This window comes from Netta rufina, assembly GCF_964035555.1.
Source record: "Netta rufina genome assembly, chromosome: 7".
NCBI classification, from domain to species: Eukaryota; Metazoa; Chordata; class Aves; order Anseriformes; family Anatidae; genus Netta; species Netta rufina.
Genome location: NC_140130.1, coordinates 18,829,636 through 18,855,870, shown reverse-complemented (window position 1 = coordinate 18,855,870; position 26,235 = coordinate 18,829,636). Strand labels below are relative to the sequence as shown.

The 26,235-nt window shown below is 39.6% G+C and overlaps 1 protein-coding gene across 1 annotated transcript in view; it reads left to right on the top strand.

Annotated features, from left to right (window-relative positions):
- FRMPD2 (FERM and PDZ domain containing 2) overlaps positions 1–26,235 on the top strand; it is a gene marked incomplete at both ends in the record, with an annotated part of 58,221 nt that overhangs the window by 4,909 nt on the left and 27,077 nt on the right. Inside the window, 21 exons of the mRNA XM_084289997.1 lie at positions 1,201–1,285; positions 3,912–4,062; positions 6,537–6,608; positions 7,330–7,504; positions 8,227–8,377; positions 8,474–8,612; positions 9,481–9,633; positions 11,851–12,036; positions 12,906–13,062; positions 14,802–15,012; positions 15,958–16,061; positions 17,104–17,202; positions 18,251–18,358; positions 18,476–18,592; positions 19,106–19,341; positions 19,947–20,051; positions 21,432–21,525; positions 22,047–22,132; positions 22,403–22,550; positions 23,623–23,837; positions 25,242–25,340. Of these exons, the coding sequence (XP_084146123.1) occupies positions 1,201–1,285; positions 3,912–4,062; positions 6,537–6,608; positions 7,330–7,504; positions 8,227–8,377; positions 8,474–8,612; positions 9,481–9,633; positions 11,851–12,036; positions 12,906–13,062; positions 14,802–15,012; positions 15,958–16,061; positions 17,104–17,202; positions 18,251–18,358; positions 18,476–18,592; positions 19,106–19,341; positions 19,947–20,051; positions 21,432–21,525; positions 22,047–22,132; positions 22,403–22,550; positions 23,623–23,837; positions 25,242–25,340 (2,891 nt within the window). The remainder of the gene's footprint in view (positions 1–1,200; positions 1,286–3,911; positions 4,063–6,536; positions 6,609–7,329; positions 7,505–8,226; positions 8,378–8,473; positions 8,613–9,480; positions 9,634–11,850; positions 12,037–12,905; positions 13,063–14,801; positions 15,013–15,957; positions 16,062–17,103; positions 17,203–18,250; positions 18,359–18,475; positions 18,593–19,105; positions 19,342–19,946; positions 20,052–21,431; positions 21,526–22,046; positions 22,133–22,402; positions 22,551–23,622; positions 23,838–25,241; positions 25,341–26,235) is intronic.

Below are 26,235 nucleotides of genomic sequence, written 5' to 3'. Positions count from 1 at the left end.
TATATATACACAAACGTGTAAACTACAGTGTGAGCAGAGAATTTTGCAGGTCTTTCTCATGAAAAAACATGTAGCTTCAGAAGATAGGACTGTATCTTAATTTTTGTAACTAGATCAGAGTATTTGGTTTATCTCACATCTCACATTATGTCACTACAATCTGCAGCCTAAAAAATCATATTTATGCATATTTTAGCAATGTGACTGGATTTTGTAGGTTTTTGCTTGCCGTTGGTGGTTGATACACTGGAATTTAATACCATATATTTGTGTTGGAATATTTGTGTTGGAATTGTGTTGGAATATTTGTGTTGGAATATTTGTGTTGGAATTCCGAGTGAGTTCTCATGCTGCATTTCATGAATATTTTATCTGGAAGAAAAGCTGACCTATCATAGCTCAACTTATCACCTTTATCATTCTGTGTAATAGTTTGATAAGCACTTCTTTAAATCAGATCAATGAAATGATCCAAGTGAAGACAAATCTAACATTACCACTCTTCTTTAGAGGATTTAAAAGAGCTTTGATATTAGAAAAAATGTTCATAGAACTACCACTTGTATTTGGTAGGACCATCCTACCTCTAAATTTCAGTTTTCATATATTCGGACATAGCAATGTTGATCCTTTCTCTAGCAGCAGAGCTGACTGAAGGTGAAATGATTTTTTTACTCCAAACTGAAATTTTATTTGACTCCAAAACTATCCTATCCCCACCAGATATTTGTGATGTAAAAACATTCACAATATACTTACTGCAGTAAATAACCAGTGGGATATTTACAAAGAGTTTTAATTTCAGTGTTTTTATATCCTGCTCTGATTAAACCACATAAGTTTCATGGCCTATTTCCCCTGATTTTATACCTGGAAACAGAAGAATAAGAAGGACAATTTCTAAAAAGCAAAAACTATTTCACAAGTTACCCACAAATACATGGAAATAACAGACACTGTATGTACACAGCTATTTTCCAAATGACATTCATATGGAGGGTTACGAAGAAGAAGTAATTACAGCTACAGAACTGGGAATACTGCTGGTGTAGTATTCACTTAGCCTTATCAAACAGTCATTTATAATGCCCAAGCAAAGATGCAGAGGAAGTGGCCAGTCTGAATTTCCTCCTTGTTCTAATTGTCCCACAAGTGCTACTATAATTGCTTTAACTGTGAAATTCCCTTCATTCATTCCAGGGAGAGTTACGCAGACACACAGGTCATGGGACCCCACCCTTAGTGAATCAAGGACACAAAGCAGTTACAAGCTCTTCATAAACAGGTAATCGAAACTCCTATTCTGAAATGATAGAGGCTGTTTTATTACCAAGTGAAGCAGAGAGCTCATGTGGCAACATCGTTACTGGAAAATGCCTGGATTAGCATCTGAACCTGTTACGATATTAGATACTGTTTAGGTAGAATTAAAGTGCACCTAGACTGAGTTTGTCTCTGAGCAAAACTGTCCAAATGCTTTAGTGTAATGCAGCTTGGGCCCTGAATGATCCATATAAAACAAACAAGCACACTGAAGTTTTCCACCTTCCCTCTTCACTGCTGTGTCCTGCCAGATGTTACTGGCCTCTCAGAACAGCTGGCACAGCTACTACACAGCTGCCCTACTGTGTTTCAGTCCAACTCAGCATGGAAAGGAGAAACCTGACACAATTTCCACACATGAGCAGTGATAAGAAGGTATGAGCAGTCACTGCTTTCACTAGTAAGACATTTTGTGAAGTCCTGTTTGCCCACATTCAGATCTGGGGTTGGGGTTTTGCCTTGCTCTCACATTGGCAGAGGCCTGATGTGTTCTGGAGTAGTTATGATAGACCATGTATGTACATGACCCATAGTTTTCAGCAGAATATTTGCTTTTCCATCTTAGTTCTTAGACGGATTTGCCTTACTTGTCTGAATCATCCCCAGCCCTGCACCAGCACTTTACTGAAGAGTTACAGGTAACCCAGGGACACAAGAAGTAAAGACCTCTGCTCTGCCTTGAGGATTAGCCTCATTTCAGCCTTGGAAATATAACAGTAGCCTTGTTATTGGCAAGCTTAACATAGCTTGCCTTAACACAGGCAAACTCAGCTGAGAACTGTACAACTGATGCTACCCTCTTTTCAAAGCCAGCTAAATATCACTGCTGTTAAACAAGAGTTTTCTAGACTAGGTGTTAGCATAGTGCAGCTGCAATCATGACTTGCCACATGAAGAAGTGATGCAGGTACTGTTAGCCTCTAGGCATCACAAAGACCAGAATCCCATAGTTAAGCACCACGTAATCCCTACAGACATCCCATTTAAATTGAGTTCTTGACCCAGTTAAGCAGGAGTTTCTTCTTTTAACCATGACACGAGTAATTCAAGCCCACAGGAAATGCTCCATCTAGATCAATTCCCAATTAAATGTATCCCAAATAAACAGTTTGAACTTCCTGATAAACCAGCCATGATAATCTGATCTATGTGAGATACCCCACTATACCTCTAAACCTGCAGTAAGAAAGAACTGCAGCAGGTTGCAGGGTAGTAGCAGCTTTTGTGAAGAAAAAACTGTCTAGCTACACACACACATATATGTTTGTATACTGACATCTATATATGCATCACACAGCTGGCAATGCTATCAGTAACAGCAGGTTTATTTACTGAGTCTTTTTGGAGCAACTGTCATGCCTCTGACTACCAACCTGGGTATCAGCTTGACATCCCTGAGATAAAATTGTGCTGCCAAGAAAATGTTCCCCTCCTCTGCTGAAAGATGAACTCTCTTCTCCAAATTTCCAGCTAGCTGTTTCCCATAAAACTTCATAGACTGTAAGCCCCAATTTTAGTTGTAAGGATCTGCAACTGAATTTCTACCAAGGTCACCACTCTATTTTAAGTACTAGGACAACAGTGGAGTTGAAGTTGAAGGTGGTTTGGAAACCACCAGTTTCCCACATAGGAGGCCAGACAGCACAAGACTCAGTGGTTGGTTTCCTACCTGTAAAGCTTACTCATATCATCATGCTCAGTTCTGTAAGCAGCCCAATTGACATAATTTACATCTCTTAGTTTTAGAGTTAAGCTTGCAAGTGTATGCAGGGCTATGGCCTTTACACAAAGAAGGCTCAGCTGCCAAGTGTGGCACCCTGCAGGAAGAGTAACAGGAAGGGTTTGCCAGAGGGAAAGAAGTCTTCTTAATGTATCTCTTGGGTTTTGAGCTAATAGCATTTTTATACCCACAAAAATCACTTCAGGTCCTTTTTAGGCATATTTTGTAGTCAAATGTTGATCTTTCCAAGGCTGCATAGATTGAAACAGTAATACCTATGTATCTTTTTAGGCTGAGGAATACAAACTACTCTGGTCACTTTGTTAAAAAGCTTTTGAAGCTCTCCGAACAGTTCTCTGAAGCAACTCCATAACATGCACAGCAAAAGGATAAAATTCCTGTTCTGGAAAGATTCTGAATAATGTAACAACAGATGTTATGGTTTTCTGAAGCTTTTTTGTTTGTTTGTTCCAGAAAATAATAAATGAGAAATTGATTTCATCCTGTAGATTTCTCAGAAAGGCATGGGGCTAAATGCTTCTGCCTGCTAGCCTCACCAGACCTAAGCCAGCTAGATCTGGCTTGCCAAATGAAAAAAAAAAAAAAAAAAAAAGGAAAAAAAAAACAAACAAACAAGGAATGTTACTGAATTAAAGCATAATTTTGATTTATTTATAAAGGGCATCAGTAATATCACCTCTGTTAATTTCTTTTTATGTAAAGATAAAACCATGTAACAGCTTGTAATTGACATTGTCCTAGATTTCATACAATTCTGCCAGTCAATGTACCTTAAGCTCTTTCTCCTCAGTCTGTGTAGTTTTGTTGTATGCTGGATATCTTGCTTACTATGACATCTCCTTTGAAGGTCGGTCAGTGCTGTAGAAGAAATCCCCAGTGGAGCTCACAAGAACAGCAGGCACAATCTGCTGAGTTTAGGTTCCACCTTCTCCGTGTCTACAAAGGATTACACAGCAGCTGCTGCATCACAGAAATGTTTGTTCCAAAGGAAGGAAAAGGTGACTAATGAAAAATGTATACGCTAATCTGAAAATGTAAATATCACTAAAGAGAAACCTCTCATCCAGTTGTCATTTGCTAATGATTTGCATATTAACTACTGCATCACCTCATTAGGTGAGTCTCCTAAACTGAGAGTCCAAATCAGCGTGATCTAGTTGTGGTAACTCAGAACTCAAGACAGTGAAAGGTCTCGTATATAAAGACTAAGCACAAGTTTAGAATTGAACTCTCTCTATCCTGCATGTGTGATTTCTGCAAGCATCAAACACCATATGGAGCGTTTTCATCAACTACCTTGACAGAAGCTTCAGTATGGCAGAAAAAGATTTTTAGAGAACGTGAAAGGACTCATATATGTTCTACGGGGTATGCCTGGAAAGAAAGCACAGGCTAACAGTGAGTGTGCCAAACATATAGTTCACCTAAGGGCCTACTTCTGATCGCTGTCCAGTTATAGGGCATTTTTTTGATTTTATTCTTTGTTAAATGGGAAGAAAAATGCTTCTTTGGCTCTGGCTTGGGTAAGCTTACAGTTGATTCACTTTAGTTCCAGTGCCATAAAGTTTTATTGCCATACTCATCCATCCATTTATATTTTCTACTTTCTCTGACAAGAAAGCCTACTCCTTTTAGGCTAAGTGACTGCTCTCATAATGATGAGAAGAACTAAAAGACAAAGTAAAGATCTTCATGATTGCATGCATTCCTCTCCCTAGCTCCCTCCCTTATAATCAGACTGATGTAACCCAGAATATATGTCTGAAAAGAGCACAGAGTAGAGTCATTCAAAAAAATGAAAGACATACACAATACAAACGTAAGTATTGATGCAGAAGACACACAAGGAGCACTTAGAATGCAGGTTCTGGTCTGGAGCAGGCTAAAATTAAGTAATTGTGAAAGGGACATATGGTCTAAAGGACTGTTACACATTGTTTTTTTTCAGGTTCATCTGTGCTTTTAAATCCTTGAAGCAGACAAAAATGACTAAATGTCTGCAAGTGGTAAGAGTAGTAAGATGTGAATCCTTCCAACCACTCTCCATGATGTAGTTCTTTGACCCATTTAGATATTTCTCTTTTTTTTTTTTTTTTTTTTTGAAAATTTATGGTTTGTTTCATAATACAAGTATTGTCCTGTCAAGAGACAATGCAGTTTTCTACCACGAATACAGAGGGACTATCAGTAAGAAGTTAAAGTCACAATGCTCAGATGATACGGGGGAGTAAAGGTTTGCAGAGGGAAGGGCTATGGCCTTTGAGCCTTTTTATTGTTCCCTGTTTTTATTACATACAAAACATCTGATTTGTTGTACTCTGTCCTGCAACTGTCAGAGCCTGGTACTTAAATTATTACTGCTCAGAATAGTAAGTTCTTTGTATTGTGTCCTCCTGACATTTCTAGCTCATGATTCTTTGAGAAGGTCTAGCTAAGATAGCCTTAAATCATTTTGTATTCACTGACATTTAGTAGCTCTGGTACTTGACAAAATACCAGCAATTGGCCACAAAATCAGTGTTCAGCATGTTGGTGAATTTAAAAATGTTTTCTCTCCTTAATGTCTAGACCTAATAATAGGCTGATGCCTTGTGATTTCCTTGTCGGTAGCCTGAAAAGAAAACCAGTGTAGTTTAGCATTTAGACCACAGGATGCTTCTCTGTTCATAGCTCTGTCACTGATTCACTGTGGTATACCCAGGGGGGAGAGCTGCACATTGTGCACATGACACTACCCCTTAGCTGGGCACCTATACATTACAGAGTGTAGAACCAAAGCTTGTAAGTCCTGGTGAAAGGAATACTAGGTCTTCTCCAAAATAGCATGAAAGCTGTGAAATATCAACACTTTTAAAAGCAAATCAGTGGTATTCCCTTAAATGGTTCTTAAAACTTGTCAAACTGTGCTGACACAAAAAAATTAAGCTTGGAAAGAATCATTCTGTGCATTTGTTGAAGCTAAAGCAAAAGCATACAAGTTCTGCTAATAAGAAATATAATACATGGAATAAAGCAGCTCTGCATTTTAGAGTGGTTCCGCATGGCTGTTAGGCTTATGAAATCCCAGTGGTGTGTATGTTTGTGCGTACATGTCTGTGACTGCCAGAGTAACTCAGGAATCAAATGCTTTTTTTCAGCCACTTTTGACACAGAAACAAGGTTTCAGAAGAGATTATGATGTTTCTGTGAATATCATGAAAATAGGTGCTCTGCAAAGAAAATGGATCTTGGTTAAGCACCTATACAGAAGAAAAGACTCCACCATGAGCTCACCCCTAATTTGACCCCAAAGAGTCCACACAGGACAGTCCCCAAAGAGAAGTCTTTAATTAGCATTTGCATCTTATTAGATTCTCAAGTCAGTTAGCTACAGCATACAGATCAACAGAACTACATTTCATTGGTACCAGTGTTAAGGATCTTTATTACATTAAGGAGATATTTACTAAATTTCTAAATTGCCTCCTTACAGTTTTCAGGTCCAGAATTTATTATTCTGTCTAGTGAACCACCAGTGACCTTACAGCTGCCTGGATCAATTGTGGTAAGTATGAACATTAAGAATTTAGAACTAATCTAGTCACCTTTGAGTTGGGGCTTTTTCTAAGTTGCATCTGAGTCCCAGCCCAGTACCCTTGTCATGTCCTCTCCCCAGACCAAGGTCCTGCAGATGTACTGAGACTTGGAAGGAGGCCATTTAATTCTCAGTGCTACACAGATATCTCTGTTGCTGAGAGTGTTGCAAAAATAGCTGAATTCATCTTTCTCAGCTAAGAAGGCTAATTTTAGTGCAAGACTTTTGAGACTAAAAGTATACAGCAAATAAGGAATGTGACATCTAGTGCCAATATACTGGACTTCTTCATTTTGCAGGCACACCCTTTACCTTTCATTAAGTTAAGGTAAAAGGCTGATAGCATACAGCAGTAAATATTAGAGTAAAAAAAAAATCTGGAATTACCCCCAAATCTAGAATAGCCCTGGTGATTGTAGAATCTGTGTTTGCTCAGCTGTTTTGTGGGGATTCCCTGTTGTTGTTGTTGTTGTTGTTGTTGTTTTGTTTTGTTTTGTTTTGTTTTGTTTTGTTTTTAAATTGGATATGTTTGGGATATTGTTTAATGTCAAAAAAGGCAGGGAGGATGTCTTGTGACCAATTCCATTAATTGTGTAGTGACAGGAGACTAGTAAAAAAGTACAAAAGTGCTGTGGATCTTGTATTGCTTGTACTTGGCACTCATTCTTCACTCTTTGTTACATGTTCTTAGACTAAAAAAGGAAAATCCTATTTGTCCCAAAGGGATCTCAATGTGATTCTACTCAACGGGCAGTGCCTTGAGGTGCAATGTGACGTCAAGTCCAAGGCAAGAGATGTTTTCAATACTGTGGTGGCATACGCAAACTTGGTGGAACATTTCTACTTTGGCTTGGCTTACCTAAAAGGTACTGAGACACAGCTAACTACGGTACCAGTTCTCTCCTGACAGTGCCTTTTTAGTCCCTCCATTAATGAATTGCAGGAAGATCCTTTAAGATCCTCAGATGAAAGCAAATCCAAAGCTTAAGTAAAAATAAGGAATGTTGGCTTAAACTGCACTGCAATGATGTAAAGCATGTCTGCCCCTGAACCATGCATCAGCACAGCCATGGAGATACCGGCTGGTATTCCCATGCGGAAAAGGCTCTGGCCCAGCCTTGCACTGGAACGATGCTGAGCCCCGCTCCCCCAGCAGAATCCCAGGAAGCACTGTACTGCGGAGGGCTGACTGTCACTGCTCCTAGGTGTACGTTGGGGTACAGGCTCAGGTATTTCACATATAAAATCCACATCTTCCTAGCCCACTTCCGCTGGCAAACACAGCTGAGGTACTGGGAAGAAGAATACGTTGTGTGAAGGGCACAGGGATTACAATGGGGCACAGAACCTGACTACCAAGCAAGATGCAAGTCCCATAAATTCTTGAACAATTCCAAAGATACCACACCAATCCAGCATCTAGCAATTGTAATCATAAATTACATATTAAATGTTATCCTAAGTTCCCTGACAAAGCAGCAATAAGGTAACTATGGCACAGAGAAGTAGATGCACTGAACAATCTTCACTGAACAGAATTTTGGGCTACTGAAGTTATTTTGGGCTCCAAACTTAATTCTCATTTCAGGTAAAGAGTTTTTCTTTTTGGATGATGATACCAAGCTCTACAAAGTGGCTCCAGAAGGCTGGAATGACCAACCCAAGAAGAAAACCTCCATCATTAACTTCACTCTATTTCTGAGGATAAAATTCTTTGTCAACCACTTTAATATCATTCAGTAAGTGCATGGTTCTGCTGACTGATGGTAAAACAGTAGCATTTATGCTGCGTGTTCAAAGCTCATTCTGTGTTCCTAATCCCTTCTATGTTCCAGGCATGGCTTGACAAGACATCAGTTTTACCTGCAGCTTCGTAAAGATATTTTGGAGGAGCGATTATACTGCAGTGATGAGACTGCCCTGAAACTCGGCGCTTTGGCCTTACAGGCAGAGCTTGGCAATTATGCTTCTGAGGTGTGGATAAATAGTACAATATTTCTCAGAGGTCTCTGTCAACAGCTTTTACAGCTTTTGCTTGTCACATACTTAAAAGATGAAATGTGAATAGCATGTAATTTTAGCTAAGTCCTTCAGTAATCACATTTCAGATATAGTTTAAATAATTACAAAATTTGTCTGATTAAGCAACGGTAGTGAGCCAGATGAATTTGGCAGGAAACATGGCAGAATGATGAAAGACTCTTGGTCCGTTATAATTAGCAACATAGCCAAGAAACTCCAGAAAATCTGTAGAAAATTTCCAGCATGGGCACAGCTTGGATGTGCAGAGGGGCTTAAAGAGATTAGAAAGCAAGGAAGAGAAAAATAAATAAACACTCCGGATTTCACAGAGATTTTGTGTGTAGGCTCAGATTCACAAGCTGCAAAGACAGGCAAGTTGCTGATGGAATGTCTGAACTAGTTCTTGTAGTTTCAAAGCATACAGAAAATATCCATTTAAGTTCTTTGCCATATCTTTAGTTATATAAATTGGTGTAGCTCTGTTAATTAACTCTGAGTGGTCTGATCCACCTGGTCTGATCCAGCTTTGCATTGGTTCTTGCTGATACAGCTGTGGCTGTCAGCTCTAAGTGCATGACTGCGGCATGCCCATAGGCCCACCTCTGCATGGTGCAGTGTGTGCTTTGAGTACCTTGCTGAGCACAGGTGCAAGAGGCACAGCTGTCAGGATGTCATCTGCTGTTCCCTATCTCCTTATAGGAAATGGCAGCAGGATGACTTCAGTGTGTGGGTCACTGAAAATGGAAATGCACCAAATAAGAAAAGTGAAGACAGAACAAAAGGCTCCACTCTCTTTGTCTTTTCATTTTTTCCCCCAAAGGTACATGGAAAGAGCTATTTTCGTGTTGAAGACTACATTCCGGCAAGTCGAATAGAGAAAATGACCCTGGCCTATGTACAGCGAGAGCTTGCTAAATTACATCGTATGAATCGCTCCCTATTTGAGGACGAAGCTGAACTAGAATTTTTGAAGGTAACTTGCCACACACCAAACAGTATTTATCTGTTTAGTTAGAGGCAGCAAATCCTTTTCTATTTACCATTGTCTATCATTTCCTTCTTGTCTGACACTGAGGATTTGAGACGTGGTGAACAAATCTGAATATTTAAAACAAAACTCACATTTTCGTTCTGCTGTATATACTGTTACCATAAATAACTTACATGACATTGAAATATTAGGTTTCCTTTTATCGGCAGTTTATAAAGAGTTAATGCACATTTCAACATCCTAAGGGTTGATGCAAGTTTCCAGCATGTTACAAACATGTTGTCTGGGTTCTACGTGGTTATAAATACACCTATTGACTGTATTACAGATGACTGTAAAGCATGGGAATAAGCACTTGACTTCTGGAACTACATCAGATGTTCAGACACTTTCTAAACAAGCAGTGAATAGTTGTTTAAAAGTATCTATGAGCCCTGGAAGTGAGGAAGGAGTTAGCTGAAGTATTTTCTCACATGACTATTTCTCTAGGGTGTTAGGATGATGTGGGATTTAATTTTTTTCTTGATGTCCCCTTCTCTCCAAACTTCTCTGCTTTCCATCAAATGAAAAATGTCAGGAATTAGATAATGAATAAATAACAGCCATTTTGCTGCAGTGCAGTGCCTTATGCTTTTATTTATAGCGTCGTTTTAGTTCAGTTGCTGTTTAATTATGTTAGTTTATCATCTAATACTGTCAGTGGAATTGAAGAAATAGATTGAAGCTTAGCCTTAATGACAGTCCCATCATGCGTGGCAAATCCAATGAAGAAAAGCAGCTTTGTTAGTATCTGTTTCAATGAATAAGTCTGTAGAAGGAGCCAACACATCATACACACTGAGAAAGATAGCCCCCATGGCAAGAACAAGCAAATTCCAAATATAAAAGGGATTAAAAATTAAAACCAAGATTCAGCTAGTGATTATGGACACCCCAGTTTTCAAGCCCTGAACATTTCTGCTCTGGATTCTTTCTGAAAAATAGATCTCTTTAAAGTGCTTTGTTTTGGCTACTTAAAATCTCTATTCATAGTTGAAAAGACATTTGGAAATTCTACATGAGCTTCCCAGAAAAAAGTGTATTACAATAAACTCACATTGATCTGCACATCGCAAGAGGCCAGAAAGTCATCTTCATATGCTGTAGTTCTGTAAAAGGTCTCAGTCCCATTTTAACATTATGTGGCCAAGTGTAGGCGGTAGAAAGACAAGCAACAGCATCTAGAAGTGCTGGGTGTGGTTCCTCAGAGCGTCCTCTGCACACTGTCAGAAGGCAGGACCAGAAGCTGGCTCCTCAGTCCCTTGAAGTATAATCCTACTTAACTTTTCTCCCAGCCAGGAGCACCATGCAAGAAAGAAGCCATGCTGAAGGTCTGTTATAAAGTCTGTCATTGAAGGAAATTGTGGGGCAGTAAAATTCCCTCAGAAGTCAACACCATATCTGTATGAGTTACCTTGAGGTACAACTTAGCAAACTCTGTAATTTAAGATTCTTGGCAATGGAAGGTTATAATGTCTGGTTCCAAAATATGACAGTGATGAAGGAATGAACATATGTATTTGAGTGACTTTGCTGAAGGCTGGGAGCTGTGGTATCGCTGCAGTTAAGATTTCAAGTTGTTCATCACTGTTGCAGAAAGGAAACTGCACAAAGCTGTAACAATGCCAGAGCAGCCCTGGCACCAAAGTATGAGCGGTTTTACTAAGATCAGCATATCTGCTGTACTTCATGGTTTCCAGGTTTGCTCAGGGAAACAAAGGCATAGTAAAGAGAATGGAAAGAAACTATGTTTAGCAGCTGATGAACAGCATTAATCTTGCATGGATTTCAATTCAGGAGTCCAGGCAAGTGCTAAGTAGCAGTAATACTGAGCACCTCAACACAACTGTAATGTTTAGATTATTATACAGGAAGCTAAATAATCTTCTTACCTTTTCAATTGAGGCGTGTGGGAAAGTGTTTTCAATTTTATCAAAGAAAATGAGTGTGCTATGACATACACAAGGCAGGTGATGATTCTGTGATGCAGTAAGTATGAAAATTTCGTAAGGGTTTCCAAGGGTTTCTTAAATGAGTGAAAGAATATTCTGTAAAGGCACTCAAAACCATTTCCCTTCACACCTACCTACCTTTTTCTCCCCATGCCTCCTTTTGAATAATGTGTGATGTGTTTTTGTTTGTTTGTTTGTTTATTTTTAGGTGACTCAGCAGCTTCCTGAATATGGAGTGCTATTCTACCGTGTGTCCCAGGAGAAGAAAGGAGCAGGAGGGGATATCATCCTGGGAATCTGTGCCAAAGGCATCATTGTATATGAAGTCAAAAATCACACAAGAATTGCCAGTTTAAGATTCCAGTGGCGTGAGACAGAAAGAATTTCAGCTCATGTGAGTTGCAACTGAGTGAGCTGCTTCTCCACTATACTATTTTACTCCCCTTCTGCCTGTTACTTTGATAAACTTCTTGCATTCAGAGCCAGGATTAGACTCATTCCGTACAGACATGCGCTTTTTGAAACCAGTTGAAAATCTGGATGTGGATCTCAGGATAGCTAACTCTTAGCGAGGTTTCATTCTGGCTTTTTTTCTTTTTGCCAAGATTGAAATCAATTACTACAAAACTGAGTAAGCCGGTATTGACTACTACAGGAATGATGTCACACCTCTTGAGAGCATATTCCTTATTCATTCCTCTATCATCTTTACTTCTCTCTCTCTTTTCTTTCATTTTCCTTTCTACATCAGGTCACAGGATCATGCCTTCACCTTTCTAGACCTCACTTTTTGCATCCTCATCTCTTAGTATATTGATGTCTGTTAAACCAGCATTGGTGACAAGATTATAACCCCTTTCTAAATCATATTCTGCCATCAGAGGCGTATCAATGTATTACTATACACTGTAGGCATCAATCTTCATCACACATCTCCCAACCTGTTTGCTCTCCCAAAATGGCCTTTCTTTAACATCTGTAGGGCCAAATTTTGCCAAGCCTATCAACCTGCCCCCAATGCAGTCAGAGTCCAAAGGCTTTTTACATTCAGCACAGCGCAGTTATGATCCAAATGACAAACACCTCACTCAGAACTGTTGAATTTACGGTGGGCATTTACTGCAACCACAAGGGATGCAGCAAGGCATAAATACATCTAGACAAACCAACAAGATTATACAAATGAGCTTTCAGTGCCTCAGTATAATGACTGATGTGTTATATGAAGCAAGCTGTGCTCTTTTTTTTTTTTTTCCCCTTTAGAGAAAAAAATTCATGATTGAAAGTAGTTTCAGTGGCAAGAAACACACATTCATTACTGATACAGCAAAGACGTGTAAATATCTGCTGGACCTCTGCTCAGCCCAACACAAATTCAATGCACAGATGAACTCTAGGCAACTTCGTCAAACTTCATCAGGTGAGCAATAAATGCAATTTCATTGTACAAGCTACAAGACAAGGTTAAGTGTTACAGGGGAGAAAAGAACTCACAGGAAGGGAAAAGTGTTTTAGTTAGGCTGAGAATCAGAACCTCCACAGCAACTTAGCTGTGCCTCAGTTTGTCATTTGCAGAGCAGAAAATAATGTCTCCTACTTCACTGGAAGCTGGAGGTGTGTCAGTCTCATTTAATGAGCTAATGTGAGTGGCAAGGGGTACTCTGCTGAGAATTACTACATAGCTAAACTCAGTTTAAAGAAAAGCATGACTAAACTTCCCTTCAGGAAACCACAAGACTTTGTTTGTTTGTTTGTCTGCAGTAATATTTCTTAATGAAAATTACTGTGTAGTTCCAAATAGAACAAAATGATTGAGAGTTAAAGAAATTATAACCAAGGTCCCAGTTACAAGCTCCTCACATCTCTGAAATCAGCCAGACTTATACAAGCCGTGTGACTCTGGTTGTGAGGTTGTGTGTGCTGCTGTCCCAGAAAAGCAGGCTCCGTGGAGGCAGTGATGGACAGCAGCTCAAAATGCCGCCTCTGCCACTGCAGGGAGTCTGCAGGAGATTATGAGGCTGTTTCTATGTGAGGGAAGCTCGTCCTCCTGCCCTGCTCAGATGCATACGCTGCAGTCTCTTGGAGCCCTGCTAGCCATCATCCCTGCTCTGGAGTCACCATGGCAACGCTCAGGCCGAGCTAACACCACGGCAGCGAGGCCCTGACAAGGAGGCCCTGGCAGTGAGGCCCTGACACCTCCACAAATGCCCCCGATCAAAGCCACTGAGGGATGAGGGAGCCTGGGTTTAATGCTGCAGAGTAGTATTGCAGAAAATTGCATTCAGGGTAGTATTTGTTAGGAAAAGGCATAGGAGGTCAGCTGGCACGTACAAGCAGAATGAAAGCCTGTATTTGTGCTAGCCTGCACCACACTGGGTTCTTGTTTTATTTTCAGATGTGCCTCCAGTTGCCTGCTATCCCTTTCTTCTTCAAGTCCCCTCCTAGGGGTACTCCTGCCCATCAATTGAGAATCTAAGTAAATCATCAGTGCCTTCTCCAGCATTATGTTGTTTCAGAGAAATAAAATCTTTTATTTCCCTGAAAATAGATTTGTAGATTGCAGAGCCCAGACATCATTAAATAGCAGATTTCACACAGAGGTGGAAAATTGGATACCATGCATTACCACAAAGATCATCTCCCACTCAACTTCACTTGTGTAAATCCCTCAGGGCAGAGAAGGATTGATTCTTGGCTCGTTTCCGATCTCAGGACAGCAGTGTTAGTAGTGCTCCTCTCTTCTCAGACACAATAGTGGGCCTGTGGAGGATGGAAAACTACCAGCCTGGTGATTCAGTCTCTGACAGACAGCTTTCTCCATATCCTGAACTTTTACAACATGCAATTTATAAAGATACTCAGGTTTAAATTATACAGGGCTGTACATTTTATCTGTCTTTGTGCAAAGTGAATTTGTAGTATGATTCACAGAAATGATATCTACATACAGTGTATATTACCTATGAAAGAAATTGATTGAAAACTCTTTTCATGCACTCCTAGGCCTGGATATCCTCAAGGATACCAGAACAAATATATCTGTGATGTCAATCTTTTTTTCTGGCGTGTTCAAAAGGCTAGACAGAAATGGCTTAAAAAGATGGGATGATGTCAGCGGACTTATCTTTCTCTCCTCCCCCTATCTCCCTTCTTATTCAGAGGAAAGTAAATTTATGGAAATAGACAAATCAAACTCTGCATATGCAGCTCAGCATGAGCACCTTGCCCTGATTCAGAGACTGTCTCGTTCAGAGAACGTGCTGTATGGGGCAAACCTGGAAAACCTTTCTGCTGGCATGATGAGCAAGTCTTGTGATAACCTCAGTGTTGAAACCGGCAACAGGACTAGAGACAAAAGCAATCTTGCCAGGTAGGTTTGCTTTTTCCTCTAAACCTGTGGAAGAACACTCAGTCATACACAACATCATTGCAAACCTCTACAGTAGATGTAAGGCAGGCTTTTATTTTGCAGTATTTACTGTGATCACACCAGAAGTCCCCACCAGGACCAGGGCTCCTTTGTGTCAGCAACAGTGTAAACACAGGCAGGAAGGTAACAACCTCACAGATAAGACCTTGAAACAGATTGGCATTTAAATTTGTACCAGGCAAATTAAATTTGTTCCCAGGCTCCAGAATTAACCACTTACTGGGATATGGAAAAAGATAAAAATAAGGGAGAATGAAAGTAAAACCTTTAATATGTGCATCTTCTCTGGAAGTTGCAGTAGGTGAACTGAATGCACAGTGGAAGTTGTTTATGAGCAGGTCTCATCTAAAAAATTCCTCCGTGACTAAAGGTGCAAATCACAGAGAACAGCATAAGAGCATCTCCCTTTTCACTTACAGTAGTACACCAGTGTAGGCAGTTACTATAGCTGCACAGCATTTCAAGGCTTTTGATGAATTCCAGTGCCTTCTGGAATACTAAGAATTAGAACAGTGCCAAGAAGAACGGGAACTACCAGGAAAACTTTCAGACACGGTTTTGTCTGAATGAACAGCAGAGCTAATGAATCATGCTGAGGCTATGTTGTGTTTCCCTGATGCCTGCACTCAGCTCAGAAAAAAACACAGGGGAAAATCATTTGTGATGTGAGTGGTCTAATAGTAGCTGTTATTTGGAAGCAAATGCTGGCAAGGATAAACTACCTCTCCCCTGCAGTGAAATGTGGCCCAGCAATCAGAATACTGGTTGAAAGGCTATAAACATGTGTATTCCCAACTTGGCTCTGACAGACTAATGACAGTGAAGAGTGCTAAATACCGCTGTTGATTTGTTACTGTAATGCAGTTTTCATTTTCTGCCACGCAGATCCACATCAGGGCTATCCCAGTCAGAAATGCACATCAATTTGAATGGAAAGCAAAGGAGTTATGACTACCTCTCTATCCACTCAACTCAGAACACAATCAGTGGTGAGTATGATAATCATAAAGAGAGACGCTACTCTTATATATGTATGGTTTCAATACCAGGAGACTGAAACATATCCTATTTATAGATTAAAGAATAACCTTTTGCACTTCTTGCCCTGCAAATTAACCCAGGACTTAGCATGGCAAGCTGTTTTCTTCCCTTTCACTCCTCCTTTCCATCAGGATGAGTGTTAAGGGACTTGATTATCAAATTATTCAGTCAGTGGTGCCAAAAAAAAATCTTTTTTACTGAAATAGTTCGGTACACACAGGGCTTTCACATGAGGCAATGTGTCTATGCTTGGAGGTCATAATTTGGTTGCAACTGAGACGCACTAAACAATAAATAGTGCACAAGATAAAATAGGCTCCAGGTTCTTCCTCTGTTCTTGTGTTTGCATGATAAAACTAACTGGAAAAATAAGCACAAGGCACCTAATTTTCTTACAGAAGTCAGATGTCTGTATCACATGCACAAAGGGAGCAGATATATGGAACACAAAGTTACGATTTTTCGGCTAGTCCATTTTTAAGTTAGACCTGTATTTTAAGTAATTCCACAATGTTAAGTACTGTTAACACTACAGAAGTCATCATCACACTTGGTGCTGGCTGAATTGCACCTATAGAGCCAAAAGGACTACTGTTGAGCCCACAGGGCCTAAGGCTAGAGTTTCCAAAGGAATCTATACTACTCTTCATGTTCAAATCTCCCTCATGTTCAATGGGTGCTACATGCCTGATTTTTTAGTTGTCTTAATCGAAGTGCTGCAAATAAATGCGTACTCGCCCAGAAAGGAGCATTATAGAAAGAGCTCATGCTGTTACTGTGCTTCCCTGTTCTACACATATTATTCTGTTCTAAAGAATGTAAATTTTGAAACACTTGTTTGAGCTTCCTTCTTGAGTTATATTGATTCAGATATAATGAAAACAAGGACAGAAATATATTTAATTTTTGAAGCCCCATTTTTGCATGCTACTTGAGTCGCCCATCTCCTTGCACTCATCTGCATTTATTCTAGCTGTTTTGTTTCTGCAGCACCTGGATCACCAGCCATTCAAAAAGAAGTTTTACTAAGCGGTCTAGAAAGAGAAATCATTTGTGTCAGCCTAAAACGTGACCCTAAGAATGGCTTTGGTAAGTAAGGAACATGAGTGTTATATTTGTTACTGGGACTGTCAGGTCCTGGTGTAAACACTGATGCTTGCTGACTCATGCTGAGCAAGATTGTAAACTTCTTCATCTCATTTATTCTCCTTATAGAATAAGACTGCCAGTCTTTGCAAAGGTTTTAACATTTCAGACTTAAGAGGACTAAGTGCATAAATTAAGGCCACACTTTTTTTTTTTTTTTCAGAGGATTAACTAGTGTCAGAGATCAAGGGGACCAAATGGTAAAAGTAGAATGAAAGGAACAGGAAGAGATGATATTCTGCAAACCCTTCACATATTGCCTGTGTGGGTGCAAAATGCGTACACAAGCCTAACATGAATGTTTCCTGACTTCTAGATTCTTATTTGGATAACATTTGTGTTACATAATACACTATCACAGTATATCCTCTTCTTGTGGATGAGTTCAGAGGACCATCAGGTCCCATAACTGACCATTAATGCTATTTATTATCAGATTTCTAAATGGTGCAGGTTTGTGTGGCACGTTTGATTCCCAACCCAATTGTTCTACCAGTGAGAAGTCAGCCTGTTACAGAATATTCTAAGCCAGGATAATGAAATTAAATTAATTAACAATAGATTTAATTTTCTTACATGCCTCATATATCCATTAGAAGTTTGCATTTCTCTTCACAGGGGTCCTAGACCACACAATGTAAAATAATGTTCTAATTTATGAGCTTTTATACCATATTCCTCCTGTGGGTGTTAAATACTAAGGTCAACATAGCTTATGACTCTTATAAGAAAGCAGTTGGAATTCTTTAAAGTCCCAAGCCAGAAAAATACTCTTATTGAGAAATTGTATTAAAATAACAGCCAATGAAGTCACCAGCATGCTTAAATTATAGTATGAGTTTAAAGCTCTCTCAAATCAGGATCTTGATGCACCAGTCTCCAGAATTTGCAATAAACTTATGCCATTGGAGTAAGAGCCTTTTGTGCTCCTAAGGTTCATGTTTTCTAATACTGCCAGTGTCTGCATTCTCATGCTATCTCACTTTTGCAGGTTTTGTAATTATTGGAGGAGAAAATGTAGGAAAATTAGACCTCGGTATCTTTATCGCTTCAATTATCCCTGGGGGACCTGCAGACAGAGCTGGAAATATCAAACCAGGTCACTGTCCTTAGTTTTTAATTAGAATCAAAATACTCTCATGGATTAAAGTTAACTACTTAACTTATTTCCCTATCCTGATGTGCACTGTCTTGTTTTTATCCTTATTTTTTTAAGGGGGTCGACTCATCTCTGTGAATAATATTAGTCTTGAAGGTGTTTCGTTCAATACTGCAGTTAAAATTATACAGAATTCTCCTGATGAAGTGGAGCTGATCATCTCTCAACCCAAAGGTATAAAGACAAACATCTTTGCTGGCTATGGAGTGCTAGCAATTAACTCAGGACACTGGTATTTATTAGGCTCTGGGATGTTGTAGCACCTTCTTGCCACTCAGTGCCAGTTATAATAACCACTGGTTAGCAGTGAAAATCATTCCAGTGGCTGTCATGAGATCTCTGTTCTATAGTCAGTATGAAAAAATCCAATCAGTTACGGGCTTTATTCTTCACTGCTAAATACCAAGGGAATTTCAGCATTTCTTTCTATGACAGAATTAGCTCTACATCCCAACCTTGAATCAGAATCATTGTCATAGTTCTCTGCAGTGATGAAGCAAATACTTTTCTCCATCCTAATAGTAGCAGTGCTCCATTTTGCAACGGCTAACTCATTTTACAGACCTGATTGCACAACCAGTTGATTTAGTAAGCTGTTTTGTCCTTCTGTGGTGATATACAATATCGGCTTTCAAGTTTACTTATTGTTTGCATTCATCAATGTTTGATTTTGGTATGGTTTTGCAGACATATATGAAGAAGGATTAAATGAAGAAAAGAGTCTATCAAGGGGAAACAGCACTAGTGGATCTGAGGTCTCTTGTGTAGACAGTGGGAGAAAAAAGATTCAAGATTGCCATACAGCTCTCCCCAAAGAAAAGGACCAAAATATAGATGAACTTGAGAAGGCTCTTTCCTGGAGTTTAGCACCAAAACTGGGCCCCAGGATTCCAGTTCTTTCATCTGATAGCCTGGATGTGGAGGTAACTGAGATTGTGATGTTGTAGAGTAGCATGATGCCCAGCATATGTCTTAACAACATTCCAGCTATAATAAGAATGGAAAGTAACTGATAAATTAAAGAATGAGGAAGGAAGGAAGGAAGAAAACCTTGAAACTTGTTGCTTCTTAAATTACTTTGGAAATGTCAAAATGATACATGTCTAGAATGAGTGAAAAATGGAGAAACTGTTCTACAAAATGTTATTAAAAGTTGTCCTCCCTTCTCCAGTGAACTACAAAATTTTGATTATTTTCTTGCAATCTCTTTAAGTTTTCAACCACCCACAGGATAGTAATATTTTGTGTCTAATTTTCTTCTGTTAAGCAGCCTCCCTATCTACACTCAGTTTATGCACATTTAGATGGATTATTTTTTGAGTAGCAGTGTATGCCTGAAATAATGTCAGGGATATAAATGCTACCATTCCAGGCTTACACTGACAGCAGGATCAAAACCTTTATTTCTTCTGGAAACCCATTCTCTCTTTTTATTTTATCTATTTATTTATTTGTTTATTTATTTATTTATTTACTTATTTTCTTGAGATGCAGTAGTCTCATTAGCGTTTATTTTTTTTTGAGACAGGAAGCTGATTCTTCACACTTACCACATCCAGCTGAAACCATCTCCAATGAAATCTATACTGTGGAGCTTGTTAAAGAAGATGGGACTTTTGGAATCAGTGTGACTGCAAGTGTTACTGTTAATCTTTCAGTGTGTCCTTCAAACTGTCACGTAATCAAGAAACATGTAGGGAAGTGTATTCATGTGCAGCAAAGGTAGAAGATAGGTCGATAAAGGAAAAACTGGTAGCATGGCACATTTCAAACTTAAGTATCCAACTGAATGACAGAGAAAGGATATAGTACTTGCTCGGCTCATTCCCCTGTTCTTGCCCATAGAATCTGTGAAAACATGTGAAAGACATGTCCCAGCATAAAGCACATAGTGCTACAAGTCCTTTTCATCCTTGCTCAATTTGTGAATGAGACCTACCACTGGAAGTGGAGTTCTGTCAGGGAGGGATACAGCCAAAGCCTCTAGAAAATCCAGTGATGCAAAGCATTCCCCAGATCATGACGGGTTTTCCCCTGGGGCTCCTGAAACTTGAAGGCTGTGTTTATGCAAGCAGGTCACACAGGACCCTGGTACAGGTTCAAGCAGCACCCACAAGTCACTGCTTAAGTGTTGACACACTCCCCAATAGGGCTTTGGCCTGTGCAGGGGACAGGACTTACCAAAACCAGTCATCTCATGCTCTGGAGATGAGAGCTGAGTTGCATGGACTCGAGATAAGCCATGCTTCATACGCTAAAGGGTAGACAAAGGACCCTGGCCAGTTTTAGTTCCAAATGTACAAAAATACAGTTTTCCATATATTCAGAAGACCAGAGAAGGGAACAGTGAAAACTTTATGTGCCACAGTTGAAAAACTAATTCCTTGTTCTGGAGATCAGGATTGAATTTACTGCTCCAGACTGAGGTGTGCTGATAATCCTTGCTGAAATGGAGCTGGAAGCAACAGCCATTTCATTGCTTGCAGTAGAAATGGAGAGCTGCTTTGTCATCTGAAATTGGCCAAAGGACGTAGCTGGACACAACATGATTCTTAGTTTAATATGGAATTCCTCTGGCTGCACAAGGTCAGGTTCAAGCTTTATATATTGTCTGAAAGGCCAATAGCTGCTGAATACATATTGCAAAGTCTGGAAGCTGGACTAGAGACTGACTGAAAGATGCAACCAGATCTTTACATTAGCACAGGAAATCTGAACAACAAAAAAAAATAATCTGAACATTTAGTAAATGTTTCTATATAGCCACATAGAAACACACTGCACTTCCCTGAGAAAATAAGGCACAATTACTGCCTAGGGAAGTACATTACAACTAGGTGGAACATTGGAGTAACATCCTTTTTTTTTTTTTTTTTTTTTTTTTTCCCTATATATTTTTTAAATGTACTTTCTGAAGCAGTTTCTTTGCAATGCATACATAAGTTGCGTTGATTTTTATGAAGTGAAGAACATGTGAAAACTCCACACTAATCTGTGCATGTATGTTTTGCAGGGTGGAATTAACACTAGTGTGCCTCTTGGTGGGATATATGTGAAGTCAATCATTCCCAGGGGACCGGCAGATAAGGATGGACAAATAAAGATAGGTAACAAGTCTGGCAATAAAACTCTGGGCTGCAGAATTTGACATTAGTGTGGAATACTTACTACAAGATAATGAAACATGTTTGTTTCAGCATTTGAAAAGATTGAAGGTCATAAAGCTACAACATTATATGCAGTCCCTCATTCCTTAGCCTTCCACTGTAGTTTATATGTTGATATTCCACTGAAAAAACAGGAGTCTCATACCAACACCGCACAGCTTCCCTCTGTAGCTGCACACCAGGGCACTGACTCTCAGACACCTACTTTCTGTGTTGCTGTGATAAGCAGATGCTATCACTGCATTAGTTTCCAGAATACCCTGGAAAGTGGTGTGTTTTAAGCATTAGTTATAGAATACTATAAAATAAACAGCATTGCTTTCAAGCAAAGTAACATCATTTGAAACATGTAAGCATGAAGAAAAAATGCAACATGGGTAGCCTCAAGTTTTATCTCCAATTTGTATCATCAAAGCAATTTGACATCCCTTCCCCCCTTACTTCATATTATTTTTCCTCAGGTGATCGTCTGCTGGAAGTAGATGGAATCAGCCTCTGTGGCCTCACGCATAAGCAGGCTGTGGAAAACCTTAAGAAATCTGGCCAGGTTTGTGTAACAGCAGAGCAAAATGAGATGACCAGTCATACAACTTGGTCTAGTCGGAGGTGTCCCTGCCCATGGCAGGGGGGTTGGAATTAGGTGGGCTATAAGGTCCCCTTCAACCCAAACCATTCTGTGATTGTATGACTCTGTAAACTGTACTTACTATAAAACACAGCAGCAAAGCAGGGCCAAAAGAAAGTTTTTCTTTCCCTGCCTTGTGACTGTGGGTTCACCGTGTACTGTGTAAATGGGCACTGTTCATCTTTTTTTTAGGTTGCCAAGCTGGTTCTAGAAAGGGGACACCACCCACCGGCAGAGCCATGCCTGAGTGCTAATGACGGAAAGGAAGACCAATGTGCAGTTGTTTCTGTAGCAACATCCTTCACAGACGGTACCAAGGACTACTGCTTTTTGACAGATGGTGAGAGAGAACAAAGGAACTCAGGGTGACTTTCTCTGGCTACTTCTGATGAGCAAGAAAGGAATGAACAAAAATAATTCTGTGAAATTTCTGTGGGTTGGGAGAAAAACTGCACACCAAGCAAAAAAATGTGTAGCATTAAAAACACTATCAAAAATGTTTCTGAAAAAGATAAATACATCTGATATGCTTAGAGCTACAGTTGCTACATACAGGTGAATTTATCCTAGGCATAAGTACTGTATCTCTCAGCCTTCATGAGATGGGCCTGGCAGGGGACATCCCCGTCTGTACTCACAGCACTCTTGGGCAGGAAGCAGCTGTGCCAGTGTCACTAGTCTGCTACTCAAAGGCAGCTCGGTTGGCATGCCTGCTGACACTGTGGCAGTGACGAAGCTAGGGTGAGCTGCTGCCCCACAGCCAGGACTGGAGACTGCCATCACCTCTTTTCTTGAAAGCAGAAGATTTACAGATCATTTTCATTGAATTTAGCCAACAAATAGATTCTCCCTCTTGCTGTGAAGCTGTCCCATAACCACCAAGTCTGCACTGTACTCTCCCATGGGACAGTTGTTTCTCTACACTGTCCCGAGGAGAATGGGATTCAACTGCAAGTATGGTATTTGGGAGATGGCTGGCCTCTTGATCTTGTCTCGAAAGGACAGTAGCTCTGATTCTAGTTTATGTTGGTTTGTGCAGCACCTGAACTAACATCAGACATACAGAATTGTAAGACCTACACAACATTTAAAGAAGAATGTCGGAAAAGGATAGTATTTGAAACTTTTGGTCTTGGTACAAATGGCTTCTTCCTTTGTAGGCTTGTACCACATGGCATAAAGCCTGTGAACACATGGTAGAACAGTGACCAGTTTTTATCAGTCTGCCCATCTGAATTCTAGGGCTCATGCAAATTAATGGAACACTAAAATCATCTTCTGTCATTAGTATCAGTAGATCTATCTCTGCAGAACACAGGAAAAAGGTCTGTAGAGAACATAATAGATACCAGTTCCTTAAGGGGTACATATGCCACTGAGCCTACTTTTTGTCCAATCCCTCCTTTGAACAGACAATATATTTGAAGTCAAATTGACAAAGAATTCTGGAGGCCTTGGCTTTAGTGTTCTGCAAATGGAAGGAGATGGCTGTGAACACCTCGGAGGAGTTATTGTCAGGATCAAAAGACTGTTTCCAGGGCAGCCAGCTGAAGAGAATGGAGAAATTGAAGTTGGAGACATCATTTTAGCCGTGAATGGGACATCTACTCAAGGACTCTTTTATCAGGTACCAGGCACTACTAGCATGTTACCTACTGGGCCTCCTGGTGGGTAACATGCTAATAAAGACAATGGGATGAAACTGCATTTAAACTTAATTATCACCAGAGGGGGTCAGTACTTGCATATAATGACTTTGATTGCTATGTAGGAGTCTTCTCTAGAATTCTTAAGGAGAATTCCCCTCATAACAGAATTGTTACAGATAATTTCTTGTGCTATTTAATTTTTAACTTTCCACTCCTTACACCCAAAATGTATTGTTAGATGAACAACAGCTATTAATTAGTTGGAATCTTTGTTGCTTCCATGAATAATTGAAACATTTTTCCCTGTGGTCGTTTGTGTTTCATAACATGCTAAATACCATGCCCCAGATTCTAATTTCCAACAGGTAAGATAAGTCTAGGGCAAGTTTCCCCCCCCCCCCCTCCCTCAATTAATTAATTAATTAATTTTTATTTTATTTTATTTTGTTTTTTTTGAGGGGGGTGGCTGGAATGAGCAATTCTATAGTGTTATGAAATTAAATAGTAACAAAGGACTACGTGCAAATTTATTTTTTTTCCCTTGTAATCTTTTCACCTTATGAAATTTCCTGATACTGAGTGCTGTATATAAATATACATTGAACAGGCATGATTGGTTATGAACAGAAATTATGAGAACATCACACAATTTTCCTACTGACATGTCATTTGTATCATTAAATGGCTAAGGCAAAAGACAGTGTGGTAAATCCTCAGGGAGGCTGTAATTGTACTTCATATTTTTCTTTTGGCTTGGAGAAGTCTGTCCTTTGCCAGTGCCATCTTGCTCACTGGTGTACAGACTTTTTACTCAGTTTCTGCAGAGGAGCAGATAGGGAGTTTTTGCTTATAGGACTCCCTCTCCCCCCATATTCTCCCCTACTGAAGTATTTCAAATCTCATTATAGCTGAAAGACAGATGCCACTGGACAGATGTTATTCCGAGTAAGGGCTTTGGGAAAATCTTCCATTGCTTAGAGTCAGTGTGGCAGTCTATGGAGCTATACTGATATAATTGACAGATCTGTCACGTGTCCCTGTCACACGCAGTTTGAATGCATTTGCCTGAAAATCTTTATTTTCTTCAAGAACAAGGAAAGGTTAATTTAAACCTATGTGTCTGCTGGTGGAACAACAAGTTGTAAGCAGAAGAGACTTGAATTTAGATACACATTCATATAAATAATATGGCCCACTTAAACATGATGATCTTAGAGTAGAAAAATAACTGGCCTCCAGACACTTCTGAGAGGCACAAATACTAGGAATTTGGCAATCACATTAAAAATTATCCCCCATCCCAGTTGGCAAAAAGACATGTACTGTAGACGGGGAAAAAAACATATTTCATAAGAAATCTAATATTCCTTCTTCCTGCTTAGGATGTCCTACACTTGTTGAGAGGAGCTCCACCAGAAGTCATACTACTTCTCTGCAGACCACCAAAAGGTGTTCTTCCAGAAATAGAGCAGTGTGTCCCGGTAAGACAAAGACTCTGTGAACTTGCTTCTGTAAACCTGGAAAAACACTACTACATTTTCTATCTAGCCTCAAATAAAGCAACCCTCCCTTTTCTCCAAGGCACTCTTTTCCATTCCTTTCCCTTCCCATATGCAACGTACCCTCTACAGTTTATCTGCAACCAAAATAGAAATCTGACAGATCTGAAACATGTTTATCCCAGTGCAACAACTTTTGAGTTGCAGTACTGTCAATGAAGTGAAATATCACATACCCAAGGAGATCTTCTAGCTAGTGTTGCTTCTAAAAATGTTCTACTAGATGTTCAGCCAGAAACTGCAGATATTCCCAACTGCAGCTATTATAATCTGTGGGTTTCAATTATATTACTCCCCAAAGTGGGAGGAAATTAAGGAACTTTTCCTCTTAACAAACTTAACTAAGTGAAATTACATTTCCAACCAGTTATTCAGTTTCTTATTAATGGTTAGCAGAATCAGCAGAAAACAAAACAAAACAAAACAAAACAAAAAAAACAGTTGAGGCTGCAGTAGAGGGTAAGGCTAGTATTATTATTCATGCCTTTTGAATATAATTCATGGACACATGCACAAGTACTCCTATCATGAGCATGCATTTGCATTATTCTTGCTCCATGCAGAATGGCCTCATGGTTACTCTAATGCCAGAAGGATTTGTAAGTGATGTCCATGGACAGACAGAAATGATTGTCAGAACTGTCTCCAGAAAACAAACTGCTCCTCTTACTCTCCTGCAAGATGCTATTTAGTTGGTCTGACCAATTACTTTAGTCCCTTGCATATGAGTCAAATCTGGAAGCCACTTCTACACACTGAAGAGAATGCAGACTAAAGTTCAGGCACGATATGAACAGACATAAAGTGAGGTCTCCAC